The sequence below is a fragment of the Scomber japonicus genome, chromosome 9 (genome assembly GCF_027409825.1).
Source record: "Scomber japonicus isolate fScoJap1 chromosome 9, fScoJap1.pri, whole genome shotgun sequence".
NCBI lineage: Eukaryota > Metazoa > Chordata > Actinopteri > Scombriformes > Scombridae > Scomber > Scomber japonicus.
The window spans coordinates 35,893,163-35,920,745 of record NC_070586.1 but is presented as its reverse complement, the minus strand read 5'-3'; the positions used below and the strand labels follow the sequence as shown (position 1 = coordinate 35,920,745).

The window sequence follows — 27,583 nt, the reverse complement described above, 5'->3', positions numbered from 1 at the left end:
CTTTTCTCCTGTACAGCAACAACAGGTATTTTCCTGAATGTGGGATAGAAAAGTGCGAAATGATCTGTCTGAGCTTATGATTCTAGGACATTGCTGCCTCAGCTGAAACTGGATTTGAGACTATAAATACAGACAGGGGACAAATTAAAGGAAAAACCAACATAAAGTGTTCTCATATGGTGTTGGGTCCTGATGTGCTGCCAGAACATCTTTAATGTGCTTTGGCATTGATTCTACAGTCAGTGAATTCTACTGGAGGGATGAACAACATTCTTCCAAAAGATGATGATGGTGGTAGTGGTGGAGAGCGCTGTCTTACACATTGCTTTCCACCATGGAAACTGTGGACGAACCCACATGGGACCCATATTGCAGCCCAAATTAACGTTGGGGGGCTGGCTGGGTATTTACTCAAGGTTTTTCCTTAAATTTACACCTGTGTGAAAGGACAAACCCACCCATAACCACACCATTTACAACAACTACAGAAGGTTTTAAATACTTAGGAGTTAAAATTACGCCAGACCTTAACAAAATAATACCATCAAACTATGATCCCCTGGTAGATGAAGTGTCTAAGCTGTTGGACAGGTGGTCTACTTTACCCATATCATTGATGGGACGAATAAATGTTATAAAAATGACAATTTTGCCAAAATTCCTGTATTTTTTCCAAACACTTCCTCTGCCATTACCAGCAACATCCTTTGATAATTTAAACAAGTTGTTCAGTCAGTTTATCTGGAACAATAGGAAAGCAAGACTACGCCTAAAATTACTATATGAGCCTTATGAAAGAGGGGGTCTTCAAGTTCCAAATCTCAAGTGGTACTATATGGCTGCTCAGCTGACATCAGCTTCACATTACTTTTATAATTCACCCCCAGCTTGGGTAAGCATTGAACAACAATCTGTTCCAGAGCTGTCTCTACACAGTTATCTATACTCTTCAGATGAAAAAAGACTAAAAAAACATACAAAAAATCCCTTTCTTAAAAACACAATTTTAGTGTGGCATGCAGCACACAAACATCTGGGAGCCTCCCCAATACTCTCTCAGTTCACCCCAATTTGTGTTACTTACCTTCAATCAGATATGTGAAAAATATCAAATTCCTTATATGCACTTTTTTAAATATCTGCAACTGAAAAAATTTATTTCGTCCAGATATAAGCAGATTTTGAAGATCCCACCATTATCAAAAATAGAAGAAGTTTCCCTTGGGCGTATGGGAAGGACACACTTACTCTCTATCTATTATAATTTAATAATATCCACTTCTAAAGAATCAGCAATGGATAGATTAAACGCCTGGAGAGATGATATGCAAGTGGACATAGCTGAAATTGAGTGGAATGAGGCCTGTTTAAAGGCACAAACACAAACCATAAATACAAGGTTTAAACTTCTACAATATAAATGGTTAATGAGGACGTACATGACTCCAGTCAAACTTCATTATATGAATGGTAACATACCAGATACCTGTACAAAATGTCTAGATAACAAAGGTACTCTTCTTCACTGTTTATGGGAATGCCCAAGAATTCAAAAGTTTTGGAAGGATGTTATAAATTGTCTTTCAGAGGTCTTTCATATTACAGTTTTTCTCCATTGGTTTGGCTCATTTCTTGAAACAGAAATTACATTCTCAAAACAACATGGACAAACCTCCAAACCACTTGGCAATTGTTCACAACAGAATTGTATTTCTCATTGATTTCATCACTTTGCAAATGTCTTTGTACATCTTTGCAAATGATTAAGTACAGGTAGCCTACAGTTAGCACAGTTAGCCTACATTTAGCACAATTTCCAAGTGAATAGATCCTGTTGATCTAAACTGATTGATTGATTCTCAGTCTAATGGTTGTTCTCTCCAAAACATGTCAGCATCATTTCATACTATAAGTCATCACATGCAAAATAGTCTGCTCAATTGTCAGAATAAGTCAATAACCTAATACCATGAATATCATATATGAATCTCTTGGAACATTTGATAAATTGATTACAGTAATTGACAGTCAGGTGAAAATAGAACTTGACTAACGAAGGAGGAGTTTCACACATCTCAGATGACCAATATAAACAATATGTTTAGTTACCTGACAGGTGCTGTCCATGATTGTGAATGCTGCCAAACATATATATATAGAGCTAGACCAGGACTAGTACAATTTGTGAACATGGAGGCACCTGGCCAAGTGGCAAGACAAGGGCAACTGCCTGCTCGAGGAAGAGGAAGAAGAGGAGGAGGAATAAGGGTGCGTGGTGGTAGAATAGGGGGAAGAGGTCGAGGAGCAAGAAGACACCATGCTGTTCCAGATGAAATTCGGGCCACACTTATAGACCATGTTATCAACCATCGGCTCTGATTTGATCCCTGAAAATGAGAGAGGTCTCATAGGGCCTCACCTACCAAAGTATGTAATTGTGTGGGACAATGTGAATTTCTACCGTGGCCCGCTCATCAGAGCCTGGTTCACTACTCATCCAAGGATGGTCATGGTGTTCCTACCACCTTACTCTCCTTTCCTCAATCCTATTGAGTTTTTCTCCGCTTGGAGGTGGAGAGTGTATGAGCATCAGACTCAAAATCAGAGGTCCTTGCTCCATGCAATGGACGCTGCGAGTGATGATATTACAGGAGATCAGTGCAGGGGATGGTTGCGACATGCACGCCCTTTCTTCCCTCGTTGCAGCGCAAGGGAGAATGAGGATGTGGTGTGTGACGAGAATCTGTGGCCAGACAGACAGCAGCGTGTGGATGGCCAGGAGGGTGAGGATGATGGCCAGGAGAGGGAGGGTGAGGACAGCGACCAGTGAAGAAATGTTAGTTTTGAATCTCCGGCTTTATTTACAGCACTGTAGGCTACATATAATTGTCCTTGTTTTTTGTGTATATGTGTTTATATTACAGTATATTGTGCTGTATACATTTTCTTTTAACTCTGATGTATGGAAGTTACTTCATGTGTGTGAATAAAAATGGTTACAAGAGTGCAATATGTGTCAAACTTTGGAGGGTACTCTTACCATAAAGTCCTATTTTTTCTTCTTTTTCCAGTTTTATACACAATTGTATTCTGTTAGCTAGACAAAAAAACTAGTACAGTAACCATTGTGAATGAAGGACTGGGCTAAGACTGAGAGATGGACATAGGGGATATTTCAATGGTCCTCTGCCATAGTGACAAAACATCTAACCATTTTGACTTGCAGTGCTCACACAATGCCAAAGGGACAATGCATTTTGGGGGCACTGACTGTTTATATGAGAAAGAAATTTAGTTTTGACACATGAGTGAACTGTTTTGGGAGAGATATGAGCTTTTGGAGGTGAACCATGGTGTTGTGCTGAACCATCCAGGTTATTTTGGCACCAAGCACCAAAAGTGTTGAGAACGTCCAGTCTGTTTCGAGAAATGAGCCAAAGCAATTGAGAAGGATCTTTTGCCTTTTGGTGGCACTGACTATTTATATGGGAAAGGAATTTAGTTTTGAAGCATGAGTGAACGGTTTTGGGAGAGATATGAGCTTTTGCAAGTGAACTATGTTGTTGTGCTGAACTGTAAGACTGTTCTGCTAAATGATCTTAGAGTTTTGAGAATGTAATTTCTGTTTCAAGAAATGAGCCAAACCAATAGAAAAAAACTGTAATGTACCACTAAATGCTAAGCTATGTGTACTTGGAATTTATCCATTGAACTTCATACAAAGGCAGAAACAGACTATGCTACTGGACTTTGGACTTCTACAAGCCAGGAGAGTGATTGCACTTAATTGGAAGAGTGCAGATGCACCTTCCATGAAACAATGGATAAAGGAACTTTCAGAGTGCCTTGGACTGGAAAGACTAACGTATATTGCCAAAGGAAAACAGAAACAGTTTGTTCATCTTTGGGAACCATACATGAGCATTGTGGAATCTGGAATGTAATTTATTTTATTTATTTATTTCATTTGCTATTCTTCTGAGTGTCTATTGAAATGTTTAGGGTGACCCTTACTACATTTTATTTTATTATTATTATATTTATTTTCTTTCTTGCTTTGATTTTAATTTTAATTTGGTAAACCTATACATTGATAGTGTGCAAGTTTGTGTGTGTGTGTGTGTGTGTGTGTGTGCGAGTGCTGGTTCTGTGTGATGTGTTATTGTGTAATTGTTCTGTAATACTAATAAAAACCAATAAATATATTTGGGGGAAAAAAAAATTTACACCTGTGTGTATCTAACATGTTTATCTGCAAGTCAAACCTACAGCGTGTGCATAAAGTCTTCAACAGTTCTTACCTTCATCATCAGTACCACAGTGTTCAGGGCGATCATTATCATGATGGAGTACTCAAATGGAGGTGAGACCACAAACTTCCACATCCTGTACTGGAAGGACTGGGTGTTCTCTGGCATGTAGCGAGTCAGAGGCTTGGCATTGATGGCAAAATCAATACAGGCCCTCTGTAACACAAACCATAATGCATCACTGTCTGAATCATTTGTTAGTAACTCATCTCAATCTACACTTTTGGTATCAGTCATTCAATGTACATAGTTCCAACCTTTATAATAACTACAAATTATCTTATTTTACTCTTATTTTTGGTCACAGGTGCTAATTATAGTCGTAATAATCGACATAGGCAAATGTGTTTGGGTGTACTGATGAGGACTTTTAACCAAAACTTTAAACATTTACATTCATTAAAAAGATAAGTAGAAAAGTTTTAGATTTTGTTCCTTATTATTTTCTTTGGCTTCTCATTTCATGGAAGTGCACTAAAGCAGACTGTGTTGGTGGATTCATTGAAGATAATTATTTTTCAGTCTCTGGTGCCTCCTGATGCGAAAAGTTACATCAGCCTTCCCAAGTCCATTCAAAACTTTTAAACATGGTGAAGACATCAATGACATTGCTGCATAAAAACATCGGTCGAACCTATTACACACCTGTTCGCCTCTAGAGAATGTTTCCTGTCACCTCCAATCTTTGTTATAAATGTAAAATACACAAAGGTACATTTATCCATTTGTTTTGGTCATGTGACTGCATCCAGTCTTTCTGGAAGGGAGTTCACACTGTAATCCAGCAGGTCACTGGTAAACAGTTTTTGCTGTCTACTTCTTTCTGTCTTTTAAACCACACCCCAGAAAATGTTTTGGATATGGACACCAAATCTCTATTAGTGATTCTTTTATTTCTGGCTAAAAAATGTATCTTGCTGCGGTGGTCGGCTCCTCAAGTCCCTACAGTTGACATGTGGATAGGGCAGATTTCTGCTCTTATTCCTCTTGAAAAACTGACTCATAACCTTAATCACAAATCGGACAGATTTTGGAGGATCTCGGAACCATTGCACTCCTTCCTACAGAAACTTTAACTCATCATTGGTCTCTGGAAGATGAGGACTGACTATGTTTTCCTTTACTCTATATGTGCTACTTATTTGCCTGTCTACTGTTTTTTATTTTACTTTTTACTCATTTATTTATTTGTATTTGAGTATGTGCATGTATGTGTGTATATGTGTATATATATATATATAAATATGTTTATTGCAGCGCTCAATGTTTGGGGTGGGACTTTTAGTTGTTTTGTATGTTTTGTTATTGTTTGTTCACGAATCTGGAAAACCAATAAAAAGACATTACAACATTACATTGCAAAAAAAAAAAAAGACATCGGTCAACATAACATAATGGTCAGAGTCGTTTGTCATTTATTTGCTTTACCTCATTCTTTTCCAAGCTGCATTCAGACAAGGCCTTGTCACCCTGTTCCTGGAAAGTGATGATTATCAAAGCGACAAAGATGTTGACAAAGAAAAAAGGGAAGACCACGAAGTAGACCACGTAGAAGATGGACATCTCTATCCGGTAGCCTGGACTGGGACCCTGATCTTCAAAGGTAGCATCAACAGAGTGCTTCAAGACTCTGCAAGGACAACAAAGCATAGTGACATTTCCACTCTGTAATGTCTTGTTTCAAAACACTTTGTATTCTTTTTATGCTTGTGACACCGACTTAACTTTTAATTTAACAGTAAACTGTTTTGTCAGGGGTCAAATCATAAGACTATGACAGTTGTAGCTGCACTTACGTTGGCCAGCCCTCCCCGGTGGACACAGTGAAGAGGGTCAGGAAGGCCCACAGCACATTGTCATAATGGAACTCATATTTCCTCCACTCTCTGGCCTTAGCCTCCACATCGTCTTTCTCATAGTCTAGAAATTGCCCTCTGGAAGACATGAAAGCAGAATTAAAACTGAGTGGTGTTAGACAGGTACAGGGTCTGCTTTTGAACACACCGACAATGACCATCTACAGCTTCGAAATTTGTAAGATAAGAAATGAGGAAATGTGGGATTGTAGACCAACTTGCAGTCCTTCTCCAAGCCCTTGGACTCATCTGTGCAGTAGAAGAATTTCCCCTTGAAGAGCTGAACAGCGATGACGGCAAAGATGAACATGAAGAGGATGTAAACGATGAGGATGTTCAGCACGTTCTTCAAGGAGTTGACCACACAGTCGAAAACAGCCTGTAGACACACACACACACACATACACACATACACACACATTACAAATGCATGCAGTATGTTAACAACTCTCCAACAAAGACAGATAACGTCAACATTAAACTACCCCAGTTGATGCACTCAAAATGGTCAAAAAGTTGAGTGTGACATTTCTCGCCCCAAACGGTCGCCGTCATAACAGAAGGGGAGGGACCACTTTTCAAACAGTAAATGGCGGATGATTGTAACTACAGTGAACATCATCACGTTATACAAATGTAAATTAAACATTAACTTTTGTACCAGACACCACTTTACTGTTGTCAACATTTAAGCCATCAGTAGGTTCATTGGGTTAATTTAGCAGTCGATAACAGGAATGCTAACGCTAGATTGCTAACCATTACCCTACACTACCCTGTCAAAATGTGAACACTATGCAAGTAAGGGTTAGGGTTAGAATGTACACACTATACTAAACAGAAGTGTACTAACAGAGGTATGTGATGTGAGACACAGTGTCAAAGGTTTTTCTGCTATGACCAGCAGCTTGTAGTGACTAATGTTAGCAAACCTCAGATATTGCTTCAGTTTGATTACTTTATGACTCTGCTTACTTTATCCAGTAATTGCTACTTGTGGAAACAGTGACGGCTCTTCAGCAAAGGATGCACAATATTAATTTTAGATTGCAAAGTCCTCTTTAAGAGTAACTTCATACCAGGCTAAAAACAGTCATTTTAATTTGCTAATTTGACCATAACCAGTATTATTGATGGATGTGGTTGGGCGTAGTAAATGTATGCTCTGTGGCACCTGTAGGCACATCCAACTCTCTGGAGTACAGCTGATTTGGCTTCAATGCTTTATCGTTGTGCCTTATAAAACAGAGCACTACTATGATGTTTAGTATCACTCCTAAATAATTAGATTTATACTTTATGCAGGATGAGTCTGGTGTAATTCTGTATTTTCTTAATGTCAAACAATCCTGTAAAAAGAAGTAAACCCACAATGAATTCAAGGCTTCCTTCAGCAAACTGGTCACCAGAGTTTGTGGGCAGTGCAGACTCCAGTCTGAAATATAGTATGAATCTCCAAATAGGCCCCAATAAATGCACCATTTCCTCCTGTTTGAGTAATGTTTGCTAAAAACTACAATGAGCAGCTGTCTGAGGAAATGACTGAGCCTTTATCACAGTTGAGCCCTGCCACCCCATCTCCATAAATTAAAATAAAACAGAGCAACGCCGGAGCAGAACCTTGAGTTTTGGCAGGCGTTTGATAGTCTTGAGAGGCCGGAGCACTCGGAGAACCCTCAGAGACTTGATCGTGCTGATGTCTTTGCCTTTGGTCCCCCTGCGGAGATTGAACACAGTTAGACTATACCAAGAATTATCTGCAAACAACACATACTGTATTTCATCAATGTCTTCATGTGTTACTGATATTGATAAACTGGACATGTAGAAAAAATTTTAAGACTAAAGTTTAACATTATAGCTGGGTTTATGAGGTAAACGACAATAGACTCTCTGAATAAAACACATCAGTGAGAAAGATGGGGAGTCTAGTTGGAAACATTTTAATGTAAGGTATTGTGGTTCATGCATGGTGCTATTTGTAAGGTGTAGTGCTCAGGGCAATCACTAGTACTGGGCAGACAGAAAAGGGTCATGTGTGATGTGTGGTGGTATATTCATTCACCAAGCACTGTGGTAGAAGTCAAACTTCAACCCTTTTCTTTAAACAGTGTTTTTTGACAGTGTGGATTGACAGCCAAGGGAACATGGTGACTATATGAATTTTAAAATGTATTTTAAGGGGGGGAAAAAAACAACTTTTTATAAGCCTCTGTGAAGACACATCTGTCTGCAGAAACCAATGAGTGACTCTTAATGGCAACCAACAGGGACTACTCTGATGTACCAAAGTACACAATGAATACATATAGAAAGGACTCCATGGTTTACATTTGACTCAGGATGTGCCTCACTTAGCATTAAGACTAGAAGCAGGGGCAAACAGCGTGCCTGGCTCCGGACAGTGTTCAAAAATACACCTACCCACACTATAAAAAGTGTTATTTAATTGACATGTCGTATCATGTTTGTTCAAAAATGTAAAAATTACAGGGGAATGGAAATATGCTGGAACAATTTCTTGAGAAACAGCAGTTTTTCATCCGCCCAGCACTTCTATGCAATATGTCTGACTATAGTACTGGTTTCCAGAACACTGGTGTGGCTGGTTTTCTTGAACTTTTTAGAATAGTCAAAGCCCATTTGGAACTGTCATTCAGTGACATCTATTACACCAATGTGAAGGAAAGTACATCTAATTTCTAATTTCATCTAAATTCAGTTGAATGTACACAGTGTATTAGCAGCAGAATGGACACACAGAAAACAATCTATTCAATTAATTTATCCACTATTATAGTTGCTAGTAATATAGTGAGTGGTAGAACAGAACGTCTAATGCTAAACAAAACAATTCTAAAATAATAATGTATCATACTATAATGTGTGTCACCATACATACATAATGACACTAATCAGGTCTAAGCAAGTTACGTTCTTCCTAAGCAGTACACACTCCACAATACAGATGACCTCACACAGGAACATGCATCTCCTCATCATGCACCTGTGTGTATCATGTAATCCTGGTTTACATGAACAGAATTGGTCTAAAATCTCTACCTGAACACATGCAAATATTAATACAAAGAAATATTCAAGAGGACAAAGGCACATTTAGAAAAAAATAATCATCAGTCGTTGTCTGAAATGAGATGTTTGAATAAACTGTATATTGTACAATTTGTATTGATTATTCCAATGTTCTTAATAGCAGTAACTTGGGATTTTGGCCCCTTTTAAATTATCATATAACATGTATTGCATCATCAGCAATCATCACTGTCAAATGTAGAGTGGGCCAACTGTACATTTCACAAGTATTGAATACATTGCATTGATTTTAAGTTGTTTTTTTTGGTTCTATAATGGGAATTTTGATAGAATTTGGATTCAAAAATACAATGGTAGACAATCAATAGTAAATAGTGTCATCACAGTTTACGTGGCTGTCATGACAGCAAATGCAGCCGATTATTACAAAGTCAATTTTAGACAAAAAATTCTAATTAATGGAATTTACTCAATATATCACTCAGCCATCCGCGAAGGCATGCTAACACCTGAATGCTGAATACACAGGTCAAACTACAAATGTCCTAATAGGGAGAATTGTTCTTTGGAAATAGTATCTGCAATGGACTTTCAAAGATTCCTCCTGTGACACTTAAAGGAACAACTCAACACATATGCTGAGCCTCTTAACAATTGACAGTAACCACTGTCTTCAGGAACAAAGGAACATGTCACCTTGTGCAGCGCTGTGACTAACTGATGTGTTCTTAATATTTTTTGGACAACAATGGAGGCACATAGGAATAAGATTGGATACACACACTATACTTGTAAGTAGGATAAGTTCATTGTTGGTATGGCTCTTGACATGAGATTTGTTAACAACAAGAAAAATATTGGGTTTTTGATTGCAGCAACTTAGAGACATTTAAAGTCTTTGTTTGCATCAAGAAGTAGAAATATACATCAAGTAAGTAGTACAATCATGTTATGTCATCAATCTCTCACACAGCCAGTGGTTTTATGACTTTGTGGTCACTTAATCCAGCAGTTCCTGACCCTCACAAAGGGTTGCAAGACAAATCTGAGCTGTGAAGAGATGGTTAACAGGATAAGAAAGAACCACCAGCCATGCTCTTTTAAATACTTGACTTTTTGTTCTATTTTCTTGTGAATTACTGGATCATTTGATCTTTAAAATATATTTAAACTTCAAAAATGCTGAAGTTGAACTGTGCAGCTGGTTGACATGTAACGAGTGATGAGGGGCCACAAGAAGATATTCCTTCTCTCAAAAGGTTTCAAACAATAAAGGTTGGGAATCACTACAGTAATCTAACACAGTGACTGTCTGAAAAGGTCAAAACAGTGTGAGGTCTGATTGGAACTAATCGGTGTTAGACCAGTGAACAAGTAATCAGGCCAGACTCCTCAAGATTAAAAAACAACTTCAAGTTGTTAATAATAAGTTAATAAGTTGATTGTTTTAATGTTTGATTTGGCTATCCTGGTTCTAGAGTTTGGCCAATCCAGAATAAAACTGGGAACATGATTAAGTGAAACTAATACAGGTTATCATGTACATTCACTGAAGTACAAGGAATCCTTAAAATAAGTAATGTTGTAAGCTGGGACAAGGAGAAGATGGAAAAGATTGGCAGGAAGTCTTCAAGGACAAATGGCAACCCTGGCCACTGAGGAGGTATAAGCCAAAAATCTTCTGACATATAAGAAGTTCTTTAAAATCTCCGACAAAGTGTCAAATATTGTGGGGCTATCATTGCTGTTAGGCCTTTGCTGAATAAGCACATCAAAGAACCCTGAAAACGATGATAAGAAACACATTTCCAAGGATAGTGTCACATAAAATGTGCAGACAGCAAATGTCAAAAGGCCATATCTTGCTATCTTTTAATAAATTATTTTGGTCAAACTTGCTAAGACGCTTTGGGATTGATAAAAAAATACAGCAATATCCCAAGTATACATTAGATCAAAGGCTCAATGCTTACATGCCCACAGCTTTTAAATGTTCTTCTCTCTGGTCTGTATATCCTGCTAACCGTTCATTGATTCATCTTGAAAGCATCTTCATAAAATGACATTAATATAAGGCCAGCAAGACGAACACTGACAGAATAAACCTGCTTGCATCAGTAAACTGTACTTTTATCTTTCACTGGTGTATATCACTATTTACACTCCACCCCAGCACTAAAATAGGCTATTACATCTGAAATATACAAGATTTACCGTCATTACACCCCAACCACCTATTTGATAAAACTGTGTTTGAGCTTCTGTTTAGACTCTTAACAGTACTGACATGAAGGTTACTTCATTGTATGAGTTTGTAAAATTGTACTAATCCATAATTTTATATTACTAATCCATCCAGTTGCTGTTCAGTTTTGAATATGTAAGATACAGCTTTACCAGAATGAATTCAGAAGTGTGGGGACATCCAGCTTTGGATGACACAACAATCATTATCGGACCAATGCTATTTCAGCCTAACTCTATTGTAGCCTATCTCACCTTGTAAATGATGTCATAGTTTAGTAATTGTTACACAAGGAGGCTGCTGATTTATCAATGTATCAGTACTGCCATACAGTAGAAACAGCCTACTTTAATAATCATCCACATTCATTTAAAAGATCAATACAGATACTTTAATCACATTAAACATTATATTCAGTGCCGATTTTGGTTGGAGAGTGTCTAATTGAAAGGATTAAGCTGTTACTGTCAGTATATTGTTTTCTTTAGAATGACTTTACTCCAAAAACAGATGCACTTTCTGAGATGTCTAAAACCAATTTTCCTTTAAAAACACCAATAAGTCACTTGTGCCACCTATTTGCTTGTCTCCTCCCAGCAATTAACTGCACACCATACAGACAGGATAATCTAATTTCAAGGTCAGGAAAATTCCCCTCACCAATTGTTTGATTGTTTGTCACTTTGACTCACTCTCCTCTCTCCCTCTCCTCTTTACAGTACCCGTTTCCCTCTTCTCCCTGTCTCTCCCTAAACCCCAATGGGTTGAGGCAGATGGTCCCGTTAAAAGGGAGCGTTTCCTTGCTGCTGTCACCAAGTGCTGCTCATGTGGGAATGTTGGGTCTGTTTAAATTAAAGATCTCGGACTGGACCTGCTCTACATGTAGAGTACCTTGAGATGACTTTTGTTGTGATATGGCGCTACATAAATAAAGATTGATTGATTAAATTTCAACTGTTCATATGCTGTTTAAGGCTTAGACATTACATCTTTATTATCGTAACGCCTGAAAGTGGGAGGATAAAAAGTCTCATTGTCCACCTTACTCAAGCACCATTGGTAAGGTGTTTTCCATAGTAAAGAATAAATAAAAAAACACATAATTATGACCACAGTACACTCTTTCACCTCATTTTTTGGGGTTTTACAGCCTGTGACGTTTGGTTCACAGACAGTCAGTGACTAGGTGAACACAGAGGAGCATTAAGTAGCTGAGCCAGATTTCTTCAGAGTGGATGAAGATCAACCCACACCTAAAATAAGTGCAACTTTTTGCTAATATGATATGCAAAACTAAAGTGATCATAGATTAGTGTTGTGTTTAGAGCTTGTTGGCTTCTCAAAAGTGTCCACAAAAAAAAAAAAAAAAAAAAAATCAATAATGCTCCTTAAAGTTCATACTGCTCAGTAGTGAGTTGGGGTTGTTTTGTCAAGTAGTTATTTCAAAGGTCAAGAACACAATGTGGTGATTAACTTTGAGCCAACATGGACGTTAAGTTCTTAAAGTGCTACGGATGAGATTATAACCGCTGCTGTTCTTGCATTTCAACAGACACAATTCCATGACAACTGAGCAAATGATGACCGTGTAATACGATTGAAAGTTTCAAGGTTGGCTGTGAGTTGAGCTATGCTCTGTTAGGCGGCATTCAGGCTGACATTGGCTCTGCGTGAATAAAATTTGAATATGGGCAGTGCATTGGTGCAGTTGGTGCCACTGCAGAGGGCTCAACAAGCAGTGAAGTGCTCATTTGGCAAATAAACTGGACCAGGCTTGACTTTTGCAACAACGCAACACAACATCATTCTGTAAAGTCAGGGTCTCGTTTTGCCCCCGTAAAGGTTCTGGGAGATTGTCCTTTAGGGGCGGTTCCTGCTATGGAGACACACACCAATGGTCACAGCCCCATTAAATTACCCCACAGTTCCTGTAGTGGAAATGATGCTATATAGTCAACAGTTTCAGGCGCTCGTTTTCAGGCAGAAACTCCTAAAAATAATTTGCCCTCCACTTTGTGAACCACTGCAGTTACAAACAGCATGGTATCTATGTGATATGATGATGTCTTTTTCTGTAGCCTCATGACGTCCCTTCACTCCAACCATAACCACATGCAACAACTTCCATGCTATGATGCACATTAGTCTAGCATGCATTCACAGTGTTTTGTTTACTTTTTTTTCTTTAGACCAGACACTCACACAGTTACAATGAGGGCTTAAAGGAACAACCACATTAGATATTCTGATAGCTTTCAAAGAACACGCCTCAACCCCCTGATGTACTGTGGAGGCAAGAGAGAATGGGAATCTTTACAGAGGCTAAAATGTGACAAAAGTCTGTCAGACGCTGAGGGGGATGTGAGGGTTCAAATGATAATGAGGACATCTGGCTCAGACGTGGCTGAGGCCACAACTGTTCATCATTTTCCTGGAACAAGAACAGAGAGCTGGTCCCTGAAAACAAAATCCCTCTTCCACTGTCTCAACACTGCTCTATTTTTTACCTCTACTAGACTCTAGAGTCTCTCTCTCTCTCTCTTTATCCTGAAAAGTATGGATTATAAAAATAGTTTAAAGGATAGATTTTGATTTGTTAAAAGTCACTATTAATACTCACAACTTTGCTGATTTTTCTGTTATTCATCCTTATTGATTCACCTCCCCTGATAACCTTGCACTTGCTGCTGATTAGTGTGGCAGTGTGTGTGCTTGTGCAAGCTATTACTAAGGTACAAAGTGGCTGATGTGAGGGAAGAGAGAGTGAACAAGACAAGACTCTGACCTTTAAATGACAAGTTTCTTTTCAAACTGAAATATAAAAATAAAATTGTATAAACTATTTTTAAAAAATGTGTATTATTAAAACAAGCATGTAGGTCATTTAAAATAACTTTGTTGCTTATTTGAGTTATGATCAATGAAATATGAATGTTAGATATGGAATTATTTGCACAAATGGGGGAGTACATAATTTAGTGGTTTTGGTAGGTAGAGGCAGGTTTCAGTTGAAAGCTGTCAGACAAATGTTATTGTTGTGTTTAAAAGACATTTGATTCACTGGATTTATGGGTTTAACTCTTTATACATGAAGCTCATTAAGTATAAGAAGAATGGGAGTTAGACAGGGTTTGGATTTCAGGGAAAAGGGTTAGGGGAAGGTTTGGGTACAGGGTAAGGAGGAGGGGTTGGGGTGTGGGTCAGGGTGGCATAGGGGGGTTCCCCACCTGGTCACACCTTGTTGCGATCTACTTGGGGGAAAACAGTGGTAAAACAAGGTACAGCACATTTATGGATGCTTCACACACACAAACAAAATAAAGCAAATGTTTGCATCAAATGACAACACCATATTACTTTCTATTAATGAAAACAGATATAAAATGATTTATATTTTGGTTGGTAGCAGACAACTGGGTAAGTCCCCAGGCTCCACAATGGAGTCAGCTAGATTAGGCCATATGAGAAGGAAATACTGTAGTTGCTGTGATTGGATGCTGACTGTGCCTGTTATTTTTAAAAGAAGCCTATCACTGAACTGACACAAATCAAGACTGTTGGTAATTATGACAGGCACTTCCTCAGCTATAATTTCAAGCTGCTACAACTTCTCAGTCTCAACCAAAACACAAGGAAAAAACACTAATTTCTACAACGTACTGCATTTGAACAGTACACTAAATAGTAATACTAATAATTATAATAAAATAAACACAATAATCCTCCCAGCCCTGAAACCAGGTTATGACTAGTAGCTGATAATAAAGGTGATGTTTCTGCAGCACTGAATGTGAAATGCATCAAAAAGCTGCAGACTGAGCTAAACACTTGAGCGCTTCTAGTAGGTGAGATGACACAGATTAACGGATTCGGCTTTGATGGGGATGTTATGGTTTGTTGTCCTCACAACACACATTCGGTTGGGTGGATGGCAGGCAGGACAAGATCCAGAGACATGTGTGGAGAGTGGATGACAGCTGTCAATCAATCAGGACTTTTTATCTGTAACTCCCAATACGGGAGGGACCTGGAGCCAAATAGCTTTCACAAGTAATTTGTTTGAATTTTATTTAACCTGTGAAGGCATTAGATTTGTGAGATTTAATGTATAAGAAGACAGAATCCTAACTACAGAGATCCAAAGTGTTCAATATTCAATAAATAAATGAGGCATTATATATAAGCGATATATGTACTATATATATATATATATATGTACTATAATCATGAAATTCTAAATAAATAAATAATTAAACTAAGCCCATTATCATTATGTGCTTGTTTATTTATTTATTTTACTGCTGTTCACAAAAAAGCTGTGTCTCAAATCTTGTACTTCTGTACTTACTACACTTCGCGCTCTTCATGGTTGCCATCTTGGCTACGTAGCAGAAAGTGAGGGACCACTTTTCAAACTAGAAATGGTCACTGAGGACACTGTAACTACGCTGCATTATACAAATGCGTCATTGTGTGTTTTTTGCACTAACGACCGCTATATTCTTGTTACATACAAACTATCAGTAGGTTTATTGGCTTAATTTAGCATTCTGTAATGACTTGGTACTGCGAATGCTAACGCTAGCTTGCTAACTAGCTAAATGTCATTTCCAGTTAATGAGCAATGGCCATGTTTGTCGAAATTGTGCACTACATAAGTAAATACAGAGCGTACAGTGTACACAGTGTACTACACAGAAGTGTACTAACAGAAGTACGTGATTTGAGACAGTGTAACGTTAAGTGAGATACTCAGTTATTACTGTAGGTAGTAAGCTAGCTGGTTAGCAGGATATTACTTTACCTTTTCCCTGCATGTATTCATATATTTTTATTTCATAATGCCTCATTTATTTACTATTGGACTGTTACTTTTGTCTCTAGAAGCATAAATTCCACTCATGAAAGGAAAGGCTTTTCGGCACAGGTCTGGGACAAAACCATGCATCTTTATCTACAGTATGATGCTGAGTCGGACAGATAAAGTTCCCAGTAAGGTTGAGTAAAACAAATTGCATGTAAATGGAAATTATATGACAGTATGGTCATTAGATAGTCATTATAAACCTACACCTAACAGCATACATGCCATATTGTCTATTTAACGTGCATACTTAGATCACAGAGAAGATCAATATTCTCTGAGATGCACTCCTGCCCTCTGGGAGCAGCTTGCTTGTTACATTAGCGAGCCTCTGGTAAATTAATAATAGAAATGTGGAATTGATGGTATCATTCCAGTCCAAGCAGAGTTGTGGCTAGGCAAAGTGCAGATGAAAGTACCTCCCCCTCACAGTCTTGAGGAAGATAAAGATGATGAACACGCAGGTGACGTGCCCCTCTATAGAAGAGGAGCGCATGGAGTAAGGATCTTTAGCCAAGCACATGAGGGCCAAGTACAGGAAGATGACAAGATGGGAGTGTGTCCCAGGCACAACAGTACACACTGCAAAAACACACCCATGTTCACAAGCAATTTCATTCATATACTGCATGTCTTACAGGCTAATTTAAGTGATTGACCCTAACAGCTCAAACTGAGTTGATTTTGTTGTTTGGCTACTTTTGCAGGCAACTTTCCATGCACAGTAGGCTTTCCTGGACCAGAATGCAGTGAGGCTGCCGAGTATGTTGTGTTTTGAGAAAAAACAAAACATAATTCAGTCATAATTCAGTTCAGGGAATTTGGGGAATGCGCTGACTACAAGAACACGTTTGTGCACAGATTATATTTGTGTCTTAATTCTGGATGATGGAAGACTTTCATTGCAAAGATTTTGAATTTTCCATTGTATGATAATCATTTCTCTACAATAAATAACTAATTTTCTCTCCTCAGAATTGAGGCACAATTATAGTTTATAGAAATAGACAGGGCAGATTTAGGAAGAGTTGTTACAATAAAACAAGTTGCACTGTGGAGTTTTCTTGTAAACAAACATTCTGTTTACATTCAGTGTTACTCACCCAACCCACAGAGTAACTTTAATACTTTCACACTTCATCACAAAATACATTCATTAAACTACTAAGAATAAGAGTTGGATTTTATTTGAATGAATTTGAATTTATATTAACTTTGAATGAAACCAACAATAGTCTTGGAGAAAGAAGAGTTGCACTCATCCTCTGATAGGCCTTTAAAGAAGACCTTTAGTAAGACTGAATATGTGAGGAAATTACTTGTTTTTGCAGTGTAACGCAATGTATGTTTTCTCTCTCACATACATTCATATGAATAATGACATAGACAGGCAAGATGAGAGAGGTAGAGGAGGCATTACCCCATGAAGCTCCTTCAAAACGATCCCAGCACAGAAACAGGGAGAGGATCATGTCAATAAACAAAACACTCACACACTTCTTGTTCTTCTTGGTGTTTTGCTGTCGTTTTCCGGCTTTTTTTATGCAGATGACCACATCAGGATTCATAGTGACACTGGTATGTATTTAGATATTTTATAAATACATCATAAGTGATTAGCAGGGTTAGACTAAAAGGAAAAGCTGTGACCTGCAGTAAAGGCAAGAGCCTAAAATAGTATTTGCATAAGACAGATAACACCAAATCATTTCATCACATTACATTCAAACACATTTAAAACAACATTAAATGACTTTTTTAGAAGTGTGAAAATGGTAGAAATGGTAGATATTTTGCAGACTAGGTGCTGTGTATATTTTTCTAGTTGAATTTTGGGATAAAGTATATATTACACCTGATTGGACCACCAGTCACCAGATGTATCCACCAAATCTGATCTGATCAGGATTAACAATTAACAAACCGGAGACATCTTATTTTATGACAAAAAAGGAGAACTTTTGAACTTACGAAAATGCAAAAGCCACCAGCGCCCCACTGACCACAATGAAGTCTAAAATGTTCCACAGGTCTCTGAAGTAAGCTCCAGGATGAAGCAGCAGCCCCAGGTCCACCATCTACACCAAACACACCACTATTAGTCATTCCTTTATGCTGTTGTTTTATTTCATTACATTTTATTTAGTTCAACTTACCTTAATTTTGGTATGGAACTATGTTCATAGTCTACACTGGGCAAGTCTGTTATATAACATATATATTGAATATTAATCAATAAATTGACCAATTCAGAAAGCATTTTGAAATGAATTACAATAGTCTGAATATGTCTGTTTATGAAGATGATGGACAGTATGAAGACACAGTAGTTATTAATTAACAGGGACAGTAATGTAGTCTAATATCCTGAGTGCATCAGCATGGTCACAATGAGGTAAAGTCCTGGAATTGACTGTCACTGGCCTCTCAACATTCATCACTTAAGTACTTTCAGTAAACGCAAAATGTGATGAGTCAGCAACTTCACTTCTGATTAATTATAATTGAATACACTGTCGTCACTTAAACTCTGAGGAAGAAAAGTTTAGTGGAAGACGAAGAGCTAATGAAGATATTAGTTTATTTTTAATGTACGTTTACCTTAATCACCATTTCGAAAGTGAAAACCCCAGTGAAGGCGTAGTCCAGATATTTAAGCACCTGTGAAAGAGAGACTGACTCAGTATGGGAGCTGAAAAAATGAAGAAATGCACAATGTGTTTCATACACATGTCACATGTTAATGTGTAAGGATGGAGGACCGGAGTCAACGATCTACTAGTACCTATGATCTCATTACTTAACAGGTTAATTGAAATAATAAATTAACCACTCACAAGAAAAATATTTCAGATGAAACGCCTCTTTTTTCAATTTTGTATGTGAGAATGACTTGCATTTATTTGTCATGTTCATGACTTACATTGTTGCGGGGAGCATTGGTCCAGACAGGATCCTCTGCTGCCAAAGCGATACTGCTCATGGCAATGACAACCAGGATGGACATCTCAAAATAACGCATAGTCACAATATAGTGACATAACCGCCTCACCCTGGAGGAGAGAGGCAGGGACACAAAGAGAGGAGACATGGAGGGCAACAGTGAGGGGTAGACAATAATGAAACTAGCCAGGGGGAAATTTGGGTAGAGTTAGACCATAGAACCTTCCTGCTTTAACTAGGAGGGAAGACGGTGTGTGGAGGTGGGCTAGATCTAGGGTTGCTAGATGGTAGGGTTGGGTGTCTTCCTGGTATCATGATGTAATTATTATACACACGAAAAAATAGCTGATGTCATCTGATCTCTCCATGGTCTAACGTCTATAGTAACAAGGTCCTACTGGGAGGTGAATCAGTAGATGGAGAAGGTCGAGGTGACTCACGGATTGGCCTGTCCAAACATGAACATGGAACTGTAAGGCAGGATGGGTTTGGGTCCACTCTGACTGAGATCCTCCAAGGTCTTCTCATTCATAGGCATTGTCTCACAGTCAATACTGTTCACTGGAAAGACACATTACAACATGTTGGCCTGGGTCATGACACTCATAGTTGACTGTTGAGCAGTCTCACCAAACACTGTGGGTTATTTTAATAATTTTTACTTCACAATTAGAAGTCAAGCAATGATAGGTTTGCCCTGAAATCCCTAACCATATCCATAACTGAGGTATAGTCCTGAAAACATCATTGGAGATTTTCTTGGATCTGTTTTTCTACCTCTGCTAGGCATAGTCTATTAACAATGAACGATTCACCATAGTCACCATTTAAAGTCAGGCTTTCCGGAATATCTGAGGAAGCTAACACTGCTTATTGTCAGTCTGTAGATACCTATAGTTCTATGTTTTGGTCACATTTGTGTATACCAAATTATGCTTTTTAAGATATTGTCTCAGACCCTGCTTTCTTTCTGGTACCCTCATATTGTACTTCAAAGGCATATGAAGGCATTTCTAGATTTTTGCTAGATGCCATGATTCTTTTTTGTGGACATTTTCAGACATCTTTTACTTCATTAAATTAGAAAAAATACATGTACAATAAGAAGATCATCTCTTGGCCCAGAAGTTAAGGAGCAGATGCTCTGCTTTGTCAGATTTACCTCATCTTTCTTTTCAGAGTACATCTTTCACCTTTGTACTTTGGTTAAAGTATTTGGCTTTGCTGTAAGTGGCTATGAACCAAAACCTTTTTTTTTTTTTTTTTTTTTAAAGATTTTGTTGGCATAGACGCCTTTATTGATCAGTAGATAGACAGGAAACATGGGAGAGAGAGGGGGGGTGACATGCAGCAAAGGACCTCCGATCAGGATTCGAACCGGGGTCGGCTGCGTATGTGGCATGCGCTCTAACCACTCGACCACCTGCGCGCCCATGAACCAAAACCTTTAATCAAATAGCTGAACTTGAAGTCATCTACATTTGATGGTGTTTGCATCCGGTAGGCCTTGGTAGGTACTGACATTGTATAAGTGTGGTCTCTCCAGGTGGGGATGTGATGGTCACAGGAGGAATTTGGATAGAGGTTTGGCCAGTTCGTCTGACGTTCCTCTGGTTGTCTGAGTCCTCAGGTTGGTCAAGAGGCCAGTTGGGCTCCACAGAGCCCTTCTGGGGGGAGATGGCTAGAGACTCCCCCTCTGAGTCACCAAACCTGTCCCTAGAATAAATAAATAAATAGATTAGATAGATAGATAGATAGATAGATAGATTAGATAGATTAGATAGATAGATAGATAGATAGATAGATAGATAGATAGATAGACAGACAGACAGACAGACAGACAGACAGACAGACAGACAGACAGATAGACAGATAGATAGACAGGGAGAAAAGGCGTCTGCTGCCTTGTTCTTAGTTTTTCACAACCAACCTGTAAAACCTTATCGTTATCCAATTCTATTTGTTTAAGTGTACCACATTCCTGGCCTGCTCTGTGAATTTCAAATTGAGTTTTGAAATTTTATTAAACGTAGTCCTTACTACAGATAAAGTAATTATAGTAGGTGATGTTAATATTCATGTGGATGTCAATAATGATAGCCTTAGCACTACACTTATCTCATTATTAGACTTAATTGGCTTTCTTTCTTAATTGTTAATAAACACACTCACTCTTTTAACCTATGGTATCCAAATTAAACATTGTATCTATTTTATCAGAGCATTATTTGATCACTTTTGAATACCAACTATTGGATTACACACTATGAGACAAAAATGACTTCCCATTGATGTCTATCTGATAGTACTGTAACTAAATTTGAGGAAGCACTTCTATCAGCACTGAATCCAATGCTAGGTCTCAATAGAACAGAGGACTCTTGTGCTAACTTTAGTCCCTCCCAAATGGATTATCTTGTTGATAGTGTTGCAGGCTCACTGCGAACAACTCAGCCCCATCGCTCCTTTAAAGAAGAAGATAATGAAACAAAAGAGCATAGCTCCATGGTGTAACTCCAAAACCCACACATTAAAGCAAACACAGACATTTGAAAGGATATGGTGTTCCACCAAACTGGAAGAATCTCACTTAGTCTTCAAAATAGTCTTAAAATATATAGGCAGGTCCTCTGTAATGCAAGTCCTCTGTATTACTCATCATTAATAGAGGCGAATAAAAACAGCCCTAGGTTCCTTTTTAGTACTTTGGCCAGCCTGACAAAGAGTCATAACTCTATTGATCCATGTAATCCTATAGCTCTCAGTAGTGATGACTTCATGAGTTTCTTTAAAAATACAATTCTAACTATTAGGGACAAAATTCATCACCTCCTGCCCTCAATTGGGACTAATTTATCATCTAACACAGGAGCCTTAAAAACAGCTGTAAAATTTGATATATATTCAGACTGTCTGTTTCTCCAATTGACCTTTCTGAACTAACGATTTCTTCATCGAAACCATCAACCTGTCTCTTAAACATCATCCCAGGCTGCTTTAGGAACTTTTAACCTTATTTATCACTTCTTTACCAGATGTGGTCAATCTGTCTTTAGTAACAGGATATGTAGCACAGTCCTTTAGAGTAGCTGTAATTCAACCACTTCTTAAAAGGCCTACTTTTTATTCAGGCGTTTTAGTCAATCATAGACATATATCTAACCTTCCCTTTCTTACTACGATCCTTGAGAATGCAGTCTCCTATCAGTTGTGTGACTTTCTAGATAACTATAATTAATTTGAGCGCGTCAGCACAGACCGCATCACTACACTGGTGAAATACACAACTTTCACACACACAATATCAGACAAAGGACCTCTCTGTACTGATCTTAGAGTGTTTCTGTGTTTGACACCATTGACCATCAAATCATATTCAAGAGAATGGAACATATAATTGGCATTAAAGGAACTGCATTAAGCTGGTACACAGAGTTCCATATGGTTCTATACTTGGACCAATACTATTCACCTTATACATCCTTTCTTTAGGTAATATTATTAGGAAACGCTCCATAAATGTTCACTGTTATGCAGATGATACCCAATTATATTTATCAATGAAGCCAGATGAAAGCAATCAGTTAACTAAACTACAAACATGCCTTAAGGACATAAATAAACGCCTTAGAAACACATCATCTAATGATAGAACTACTCTGGATGGCATTATACTGGCCTCCAGCGCCACTGTTAATAATCTAAAATAAAAGTTATCTTTGACCAGGATATGTCCTTTAACTCCCACATAAAACACATTTCAAAGACTGCCTTCATTAATGTAACATTGGAAAAACTCAGGCATATCTTGTCTCAGAAAGATGCAGAAAAACTACCCAGCTAGCAGGGAACGTTCCCACACCATTGGCTAACATTCCCTACAGGTTCTGTTTATGTTTTATAGAAAACGTTTTTATCTAATGTTCAAAGAACATCATAATGATGTTTATTATTTCAAATAATGTTCCTGTATTGTTAAATGTTAACAAAGATAGAATGTTTTAGATGTAACATTTTAAGGATGTTAGGAGGATGTTTGTGAGGTAAACAATTATTGAATGTTCCCGTATAAAACATTATCACAATGTTCCAATATAACCAAGGAAAGACATTCTCAAAAAAACATTTGAAAAACATTTTCAGTATGTTATTACGGCCTCTGATTGCAATATGTTATTTATAAAACATTCTTACAATGTTCTACAAAAATTAGGAAGGAACATTTTTCACAAGTGTTTTCACAATGTTATTGATTGTCATTTAGAAACATAGGAAGAACATTTTATCTATGGCATTCTGAGGATATTTTAGGAACAAAGTGTAGGTAACAGATTACAGAATGTTATCAATAAAATGTTCCAACAATATTATATGATGTCACACAAAGAACATTTTCAAAATAATATTCTAAAAATGTTTTGAGGATGTTGTTGATACTTCAGGTTATGGGGATTATTGAATGTTCTTCTATACAACATTTCCTTTACGTTACAAGAAAACAACAAAGGAACATTCTCAAAGCAACATTCAGAAAACGTTTTCAGTATGTTGTTAAGGCCTCGGATTATATTATGTTATTTATGAAACATTCTTACAATGTTATATGATGATAAATGAAGAATATCACAAAGAAATATGTGGAAAATGTTTTCAAGATGTTATTGATGCATCAGATCACAGAATGTTTCTCACACAATGTTTCTTTAATGTGATCTGTAAACAAAGGAAGAACGTTTTGTCTGCAACATTCTGAGGATATTTTAGGAACAATGTGTAGGTAACCGATTATACAATGTTACTTATACAATGTTCCCACAATGTTAAATGGCATCACATAAAGAACATTTACTAAGTAATATTTAGAAAATGTTTTGAGGACGTTGTTGATACTTCAGGTTATGGGGAAAAAATTCAGGGACCTGAAATTATACCCCGTTGTAGTTCGTAAATTGTTGTTGTTTTTTTTGTGTGTGTGTGTGTGTGTGGGGGGGGGTTAAAAAAAAGGGGCGGGACATGTGGCGCAGGTCAAGGTAGTGTGTTTTGCTGCGAGCAGATGTACTGTTGTGGTGAAGGGAGAGAAGAGCAGAGTGTAACGGAGAGTTTTATGAGTTTTATCTGGAAGGTCGACTACCCGTTGGTCCTGATAATAACTCGTTTCATAACCAGAAAGAAGGTAATTAAGTGCATACTTTTTATTCTGTTCTGTAACTAACAGTTATAGTGGTAAAAACATTATGTGATGTTAGTTAGCGGCCGGCTAGTTAGCTTAGCATATCATGTACATGTGCGTAATGTAATGTTAAAACAGTCTTCACGTTAATTTGTCATGAAATAGCGGTGGTATTGTGTCTAAATCTGGTTAATATGCTTAAAGGACGTGTGGAGAGAGAAGAGAGGTCGGAGCGTTTTTTTTCTTTCCCTGGTCTCCCTGCGGATGGATCCGCGTATTCCCGCTTTCTTCCTGCCATGCCTGTGACCCTGTGATTGTTCAGTACAGCTTTTTCACAGCTTCGGGAGACTTCAACAGCTTTTTCAGCTGAAACCCCATTTCATTTTCATTCATCCCCACCCACAGTCCATAGGCTCCCAGTGCTGAAGACCAGTTCAAATTCATGAAAATAAATAAATTAATGTTGTGAAACATTTTTTGGTTTGTAGTCCAATTCTATTTTGAAGTAAATTATCAGTGATCCTAGTGACCAGTGCTCACTCAGGAAACATTAATCCTGAAATTGAAAGGTGATGTCATATTTCAATGTTTAAATATCATAACATAACATTGTTAAAAAAAATTTCAAAGCATGTTATCCAGTTCTTAAGTAGTATAATTCTGAAACTCAGCTGTAAACATTTTCAAGAGCATTTGGGTATAATGTTGTAGCAATGTTTTCATTAGTAACATTGTAAGTATGTTATCACAAAATGTTGTTAGAAAGTTTTTAGAGAACGTTCCTCCATAACGTTCTGGGAACTTAAAGAAAACTACCCGCTAAAAACATCAGTAAAACATTAGGATATAGCCTAATGTTATAGCAATATTTTTATTCAATATTTTAAAAATGTTATCACAAATCATTTTTAGAAAGTTTTTAGAGAACGTTCCTCCATAACGTTCTCAGAACTTAAAGAAAACTTCCCGCAAAAAACATCAGTAAAACATTAGGATTATAATGTTATAGCAATATTTTCATTCAATATTTTAAAAATGTTATCACAAATCATTTTTAGAATGTTTTTAGAGAACGTTCCTCCATAACGTTCTCAGAACTTAAAGAAAACTTCCCGCAAAAAACATTGTGAGAACATTAAAGGTAACATTCTCAGAACATTTTTAGAACAAAAAATTGCTAGCTGGGTAGTCCATGCATTTTTTGGGATGGCTAAATTATTGTGATTTTTTATTATCAGGCTGTCCAAACAGAAAATCCTTCTCCTCATTCACAAAGCCCTTAATTGTCAGGCAGCCCAGACTTTCCTTGAATCAGCCCCTATTTCTACTGCTATAGGCCTAGACTGCAGAGGGACTTACCATGATGCACTGAGTTCCTTTCATCAGGTGATCTTCAGCTGTGGAACGACAGTTGACCAGCCCACTGCTGCTGCTATTATTATTAGTCATTTTTCTACTTCTACTACTTTTCTACTTTCTGCTTCTCTATGTCTCTTATTGCTGCTCTCCACCTCCCTCTTCCTATCTCAACCCAACCTGTCAAAGCAGATGGTCGACCACCTAGAGTCCAGTTCTGCTTGGGGTTTCTTCCTGTTAAAGGGGAGTTTTTCCTTGTTACTGTTGCCAAGTGCTGCTCATGGAGGAATGTTGGGTATCTGTAAATAGGTGTCTGTGAGAAGTGTGCTGAGAAAACTTCTGTTGTGATTTACCGTTTTAGAAATAAAATTGACCTTGCCCGTTTCAGGGACAGCACGCAGCAGCATACATGACTCTGGTACCTTGGTATCTACGGGGAGCATCATCTCTTGCTGGATTCACTTGAATTTGGAACACTGCTGTATTAAGGTCCTGCTTATGTATTATTGACATTCCTGTAAAGATCACATTGTGAGTAGAGGCCATAAAGTAGTTATGGTGTTTACCTATGACAGTGCGTTTTCTCTCTGTCATTGGATTCCTCTCCTTCAGCTGTGGATTGGCCCCTGGATCCATGGGTCCGATGTCTCCTCCTCTCTCCATTGGCCCCACCATCTCCTCTGGAATTCCTATCCCCATCCCTGTTAAATGAACGTCCATCTTTGTGGTGGGATCTTCGCTCTCCCCGCCCTCCACTGTTCACTGTCCCATTGCCCTCTTGAGACTGCCGGTGTGAATGATGATGCCGATGCTCTCTTTCGTTCGTGACTCCTCCACCTCCACTGTCATCCACCGAGCTCTGATGGTGATGCCTCCTGCCTCCCTCCTGGCTCCGGGACCTCTCGCTCTTCTCCTCTTTGCCCCTGCTGCCATTGTGATCTTTGGAGCGGCTGTGATGGACATGGTGCCTGCCCTCCTTACTGGTTTCACCGTTGTTATTCGTCTCCTCCCTGGTTCTGGTTCGGTCCCTGTCTCTGTGGTGGTGGCGGCGGCGGGGCTGGGGAGGCAGAGGAGGAGGAGGGTCGGTGGCGGTCTCGTCTTCATCTGGTATGCAGGACTTGTGATGGTGGTGCTGGTGGCCGCCGAGCAAAGGACCATCCCGGGGCTCAACAACAAGTGGACGGTCAAGGTGGGTCTTCATGTCTGGCCGGATGTGGAGCGCTGTGGACAGGCGCAGACGTTCCTCGGGCTCCAGCTCACTGTAGAGGGCCTCACAGCTTGCTCGGTTCTGCCTTCTCAGCTGGTTGGCCCTCTGCTCCCACACTGACATCGTCTTCATGGACTTCTGCTGCTCCTTACTAGTGGAGAGGCAGAAGAACCGGACAAGTCAAAACCACCAGGACACTGATATTACAATATACAGTAAAATACAGTAAAAATGTAAAGCATCTACTAAATCCTCTAATCTGATGTCAGTTTCATTTCTACATAAGATATAAGCCTTTCTAATCGATACACAACAAGCAGGGTTTCCTTTGAGGTCTGACACATTCATTAGGTATGCACTTTATTTACTTCACAGCACATAAAACCAGCAGTATATCTCATTTTACATCTAGTGATGGCACACATGTAGTCCCTACATGCTGGGTGATTAACAGTATGACCAAGGTGCAATTGAGCTTTCAACACAGCAAACCACTGGCTACATTTATCAAAACTGTCTACTGTGGAGAGAGCTCATCCATGAATATGCCTGAACACAAGCCAAGCATGGCACAGTAC

At 38.4% G+C, this 27,583-nt stretch overlaps 1 protein-coding gene across 1 annotated transcript in view; it reads right to left on the bottom strand.

Annotated features, from left to right (window-relative positions):
- The window catches only part of cacna1ba (calcium channel, voltage-dependent, N type, alpha 1B subunit, a), a 172,499-nt gene that overhangs the window by 31,362 nt on the left and 113,554 nt on the right, over positions 1 to 27,583 (bottom strand). The window contains exons 21-33 of the mRNA XM_053325836.1: positions 26,365 to 27,156; positions 20,795 to 20,988; positions 19,713 to 19,833; positions 19,253 to 19,382; positions 18,931 to 18,990; positions 18,301 to 18,407; positions 17,750 to 17,761; positions 14,693 to 14,713; positions 7,787 to 7,883; positions 6,385 to 6,545; positions 6,107 to 6,244; positions 5,739 to 5,940; positions 4,302 to 4,466 (exon numbers count right to left, since the gene is read on the bottom strand). Of these exons, the coding sequence (XP_053181811.1) occupies positions 4,302 to 4,466; positions 5,739 to 5,940; positions 6,107 to 6,244; positions 6,385 to 6,545; positions 7,787 to 7,883; positions 14,693 to 14,713; positions 17,750 to 17,761; positions 18,301 to 18,407; positions 18,931 to 18,990; positions 19,253 to 19,382; positions 19,713 to 19,833; positions 20,795 to 20,988; positions 26,365 to 27,156 (2,200 nt within the window). The remainder of the gene's footprint in view (positions 1 to 4,301; positions 4,467 to 5,738; positions 5,941 to 6,106; positions 6,245 to 6,384; positions 6,546 to 7,786; positions 7,884 to 14,692; positions 14,714 to 17,749; positions 17,762 to 18,300; positions 18,408 to 18,930; positions 18,991 to 19,252; positions 19,383 to 19,712; positions 19,834 to 20,794; positions 20,989 to 26,364; positions 27,157 to 27,583) is intronic.